The sequence below is a fragment of the Pan paniscus genome, chromosome 13 (genome assembly GCF_029289425.2).
Source record: "Pan paniscus chromosome 13, NHGRI_mPanPan1-v2.0_pri, whole genome shotgun sequence".
Classification (NCBI taxonomy): Eukaryota; Metazoa; Chordata; class Mammalia; order Primates; family Hominidae; genus Pan; species Pan paniscus.
Genome location: NC_073262.2, coordinates 71,506,791 through 71,512,790, shown reverse-complemented (window position 1 = coordinate 71,512,790; position 6,000 = coordinate 71,506,791). Strand labels below are relative to the sequence as shown.

At 40.0% G+C, this 6,000-nt stretch overlaps 1 protein-coding gene across 20 annotated transcripts in view; it reads right to left on the bottom strand.

The window, feature by feature from the left end:
* Positions 1-2,645: 2,645 nt before the first annotated feature.
* Positions 2,646-6,000, bottom strand: part of NOSTRIN (nitric oxide synthase trafficking) — a 78,873-nt gene continuing 75,518 nt past the window's right edge. For all 20 annotated transcript variants that reach the window (XM_055108713.1, XM_055108725.1, XM_055108724.1 and 17 more), the window contains 2 exons: positions 5,613-5,702; positions 2,646-2,872 (listed from right to left, as the gene is read on the bottom strand). In XM_055108713.1, the coding sequence (XP_054964688.1) occupies positions 2,736-2,872; positions 5,613-5,702 (227 nt within the window). In that variant the 3' untranslated portion in view covers positions 2,646-2,735. The remainder of the gene's footprint in view (positions 2,873-5,612; positions 5,703-6,000) is intronic.

The window sequence follows — 6,000 nt, the reverse complement described above, 5'->3', positions numbered from 1 at the left end:
TAGTTAGTTCTTCTTGTTGAATTGATCCCTTTACCATTATGTAATGGCCTTCTTTGTCTCTTTTGATCATTGTTGTTTTAAAGTCTGTTTTATCCGAGACTAGGATTGCAATCCCTGCCTGTTTTTGTTTTCCGTTTGCTTGGTAGATCTTCCTCCATCCCTTTATTTTGAGCCTATGTGTGTTTCTGCATGTGAGATGGGTTTCCTGAATACAGCACACTGATGGGTCTTGACTCTTTATCCAATTTGCTAGTCTGTGCCTTTTAATTGGAGCATTTAGCCCATTTACATTTAAAGTTAATATTGTCATGTGTGAATTTGGTCCTGTCATTATGATGTTAGCTGGTTATTTTGCTCGTTAGTTGATGCAGTTTCTTCCTAGCCTTGATGGCCTTTACATTTTGGCATGTTTTTGCAGTGTATGCCACATTTTCTTAATCTAGTCTATCATTGTTGGACATTTGGGTTGGTTCCAAGTCTTTGCTATTGTGAATAGTGCCGCAATAAACATACATGTGCATGTGTCTTTATAGCAGCATGATTTCTCATCCTTTGGGTATATACTCAGTAATGGGATGGCTGGGTCAAATGGTATTTCTAGTTCTAGATCCCTGAGGAATCGCCACACCAAATTCCACAATGGTTGAACTAGTTTACAGTCCCAGCAACAGTGTAAAAGTGTTCCTATTTCTCCACATCCTCTCCAGCACCTGGGTTGTTTCCTGACTTTTTAATGATTGCCATTCTAACTGGTGTGAGATGGTATCTCATTGTGGTTTTGATTTGCATTTCTCTGATGGCCAGTGATGGTGAGCATTTTTTCATGTGTTTTTTGGCTGTATAAATGTCTTCTTTTGACAAGTGTCTGTTCATATCCTTCGCCCACTTTTTGATGGGGTTGTTTGTTTTTTTCTTGTAAATTTGTTTGAGTTCGTTGTAGATTCTGGATATTAGCCCTTTGTCAGATGAGTAGGTGGCAAAAATTTTCTCCTATTCTGTAGGTTGCCTGTTCACTTTGATGGTGGTTTCTTTTACTGTGCAGAAGCTCTTTAGTTTAATTAGATCCCATTTGTCAATTTTGGCTTTTGTTGCCATTGCTTTTGGTGTTTTAGACATGAAGTCCTTGCCCATGCCTATGTCCTGAATGGTATTGCCTAGGTTTTCTTCTAGGGTTTTTATGGTTTTAGGTCTAACATGTAAGTCTTTAATCCATCTTGAATTGATTTTTGTATAAGGTGTAAGGAAGGGATCCAGTTTCAGCTTTCTACATATGGCTAGCCAGTTTTCCCAGCACCATTTATTACATAGGGAATCCTTTCCCCATTGCTTGTTTTTGTCAGGTTTGTCAAAGATCAGATGGTTGTAGATATGTGGGATTATTTCTGAGGGCTCTGTTCTGTTCTACTGGTCTATATCTATCTCCGTTTTGGTACCAGTACCATGCTGTTTTGGTTACTGTAGCCTTGTAGGATAGTTTGAAGTCAGGTAGCGTGATGCCTCCAGCTTTGTTCTTTTGGCTTAGGATTGACTTGGCAATGTGGGCTCTTTTTTGGTTCCATATGAACTTTAAAGTAGTTTTTTCCAATTTTGTGAAGAAAGTCATTGGTAGCTTGATGGGGATGGCATTGAATCTATAAATTACCTTGGGCAATATGGCCATTTTCACAATATTGATTCTTCCTACCCATGAGCATGGAATGTTCTTCCATTTCTTTGTGTCCTCTTTTATTTCATTGAGCAGTGGTTTGTAGTTCTCCTTGAAGAGGTCCTTCACATCCCTTGTAAGTTGGATTCCTAGGTATTTTATTCTCTTTGAAGCAATTGTGAATGGGAGTTCACTCATGATTTGGCTCTCTGTTTGTCTGTTATTGGTGTATAAGAGTGCTTGTGATGTTTGCACATTGATTTTGTATCTTGAGACTTTGCTGCAGTTGCTTATCAGCTTAAGGAGATTTTGGGCTGAGACAGTGGGGTTTTCTAGATATACAATCAATCATGTCATCTGCAAACAGGGACAATTTGACTTCCTCTTTTCCTAATTGAATGCCCTTTATTTCCTTCTCCTGCCTGATTGCCCTGGCCAGAACTTCTAACAAACACTATGTTGAATAGGAGTGGTGAGAGGACATTCCTATCTTGTGCCAGTTTTCAAAGGGAATGCTTCCAGTTTTTGTCCATTCAGTATGATATTGGCTGTGGGTTTGTCAGAGATATCCTACCATCCCCTAATTTGGGTTGATCTCATTGGTGTCTTGATTGCCTGTCTCTCTTCTTGGAATTGATCTGTGTTCCTCATCTCCCAGGCTCTGCTTGACCCCCTCATAGGCCTGCTGTGTTCTGTTGCCACCCAAATCCAGAGGAAAAAGACATCTAAGTCCTCACTGCTGTTGTCTACCAGATAACTCTGACTTCAGGCAAGCAGCTGAACCCACCTTGGACTCCGTCTGTTTCTGTGACACCAGGGGTTATACTGGATCATCTCTAGGGTCTCCTAGAATTTGGAAACTCCTCTAGGAACCAAGGAGCCTCTTCCTTGTCTGTCTCCACCCATCCATCTTTTTTCTGACTGTTTCAAGCTAATAATCATGAATGCAAAGTGCTGTGCCATGCAGGTAGAACTCCATCCATTTCAAAAGAAAAACATGTAAAGGTAAGAGCACTTTATTCTTATTTGAACCACACTGTATTGTATTGTTGGTTACCGAGTGTGAAGGTAGTATCTTCAGAGTCTTGTTTTATGCCTTTGTAGCTGTGTTGCCAGCATTTGAAGGTAACTCCTCCACATAAGCGGCAGGAAAATGGCCTTTTTTCCCATTCAAAGATCCAAACCACCATCCTTCTTCTTTTTTCTCATGTATAATCACAATGTCACCTGTGAAAATACAGTTAGACAAATGGGTCTCTGTGATGTGAACACATGCCTCAGCCCGATTGATAAGAGTTTTAAGGAGGTTCTGCTTCAAGGATTTACTTGGTAGTGTCATTTTTCTGCACTTGATTCAGATGAAGCCAAATGTATCGAACACCTGTGTATAAAGCAGGCATAATCCAGAGGATACTAAAAAGAGTAAGATAATGAACAACTGAGATATATCATAAAATAATTGCTTAAAGACAGGATTGGCCGGGCGTGGTGGGTGATGCCTGTAATCCCAGCACTTTGGGAGGCCAAGGCGGGTGGATCACAAGGTCAGGAGTTCGAGACCAGCCTGACCAACATGGTGAAACCCCTTCTCTGCTAAAAATACAAAAATTAGCTGGGTGTGGTGGCGCACGCCTGTAATACCAGCTACTCAGGAGGCTGAGGCAGGAGAATCCTTGAACTTGGGAGGCAGAGGTTGCAGTGAGCTGAGATCATGCCACTGCACTCTAGCCTGGGCAACAGCAACAGGGCAAGACTCTGTCTCAGAAAAAAAAAAAAAAACAGGATCACAGCCAGGCACGGTGGCTGACAGCTGTAATCCCAGCACTTTGGGAGGCCGCCATGGGCAGATTAGGCAGATTACTTGAGGTCAAGAGGTTTGAGACCAGCCTGGCCAACATGGTGAAACCCCGTCTCTACTAAAAATACAAAAATTAGCCAGGCTTGGTGGCACACGCCTGTAGTCCCAGCTATTTGGGAGACTGAGGCAGGAGAATCACTTGAATCCAGGAGACGGAGGTTGCAGTGAGCTAAGATCACACCACTGTACTGCAGCCTGGGTGACAGAGTAAGACTCTGCCTCAAAAAAAAGATCACGTTGGATCATATATCCTTATGCTGCCTGGCTCACTTTCTATTTCTATGTAGCTGATGGATTGTCACCAAACTCTTTCTTGGTGTCCGTACTTTGAGGGTTTCACATGCTGGTGTTTTTGATTATTTGGCGTGTTGGCTGCTATAAGTATGTCTCACCAACAGTCTTTTCTTAAGATCAAGACAATGTCTCTGCATTATACCTGATTTCACAGGCCAAAAGTTTAACTCACAGCTTTGCACAGAAATGTAACTAACTCCCCATTCAACAACTTAGACAACTTTAATTAATACAACATCAATTTGGAGACAATATTTTTTAAAGCAATGATTCAAATAAAGAGAATTCCATAGAGAATTGGACAAGAAACATGGCTCTTGTCATAAAAGTAGAAAGATCTGCCCCCTTCAGGATCCAAGAGCTACTTTTTCTTTGGCATCATTCTGAGGTGATTTTTCAGTCTTCCTTTCACTCTTTTCCTCAGCAACTTTCTTTCACTCTTTTCCTCAGCAACTTTCTTTCTAAGACAAAGGAGACTATTAACTCCTTTTCTATCTTATTTTCTTAGTCATAAATCACTATTCTTAAAGGAGATCATTCTCGGTCTCTAAGTTCTCCCTCTAATGGGTTCTCTCGGGTCAGTAAATTGACATAATCTATAAATTGACATAATCTATTAACAAGAATTCAAACAAATAATGATTTCAAATTGTATTGCCAGCTTCCCTAAGCCTCCAACGTCGTGTTTCATTTAAAGAAACTGCTTAGAATATAAAGTATAAGTAGGCTTTGCAACCAACAGAGAACTGAAAACAAGATAATCAATTTATTGTGAATGATGTAACTTAAATGCCGCATCCATGGGTTCTAGGTGGCATCTGGGAAGTATGTCTTTTATTCACATAGGAAGAAAAGTAATTGCCTGGAGAGATATGACTGGCAAATGCTGCAAAGGAAACACCCAATAAATAGCAAATGTGTGGTGTCCCTGTCGTTTGGCTACAAAATGTATCTTGATTTTCCATTGGCTCTGGGAGCCGTGTCCTTGTCATGGATAATATTCTTTCTCCCATAACGTTACTCTTTCTCACTAACCCTTCCGTTTCCAGATCTCTGCATTAGCGCTAACATTCAAACATGGTTTCTAACTCGACACATAAAGAAGGTTGAGGCTGGAGACTTTCTTCTTTAATAATGTTGTGGTTTACATTATAAAGCCACTACGTAATACCTTTCCATGTTAAGTAAAACTCTGTGACACAAAGAAGGGGATCTTACTCTTTAGACTGGCTGTAAAAAGCTTTTCTGAGAAGTAAGTAAGTGAGACCAGCACTAAGCTGGGAGTCAGCTGACCTAGGTTCTAGAATTTGCACTTACTTACACTAAGTTGAGAGAGGAGGTCACTTCACATTCCTGAATGTCTAGCTTCTAAAAAATAAAAAGGTGGGGTACACCTCTAATCACTTTCCATCACTGACATTCTACCCTAGTGTGCACTGTGATTAGGAGCATGACTGCGTTTCCAAGTTCAAATCTTGTGTTGCCACAGCCTGTGACATTAGCCAAAGCACCTAACCTTCCTGTGTATCATCAGTCTCCTCTGCTATGAAATGGGAATACCAATAAAACCCTCCAAGGGTTTCATGAATATTAAATTGGACAATAGGCCTGCAACAATGTCTGACACACAGTAAACAGAATAAGCGTTAGCTATTATCATGCGAGCTTTTGTTTTAGATGTGCTTATCTTTCAAGAAGGGTGAACTGATTTGACATGTTAGTAACTCTTAAGGCTGCCACACTAAGACAGGGTTTTATTCATGCTAAGAATCTCAATATGGGAAGGCAATTAAAATATTTGAGAATGATTCTTACCCTTTTCCAAATTCAACTCATCATCTTGCCTGGCTTGAAAAGAATACAAGGCCTTGCAAAGTCTGCTGCTGAGCTGGGCTGCACCAGGGGCTGAAATAGATAAAGCTGTAATTACTATGCTGTGTTAGCAGGCAAATGAATATGAGCTGAAGCTCTTTGGTTATTTAACAGTGTGATGCAGAGTTTCAATATATTAAATTTTTCTCAAAAGGAAAGTTTGTAATTTTATATAATGTTCATTCCTTGATTCAATAACCATTTATGATGCAATTTCTATATGTATGGACTGCATATGTTATATAACCAAAAACTATATTATAATACATGAAATAGCAAGTCTAGAGAAAAACATCATTGTATAATAATAGTAATTGCATGCATGTTTTGG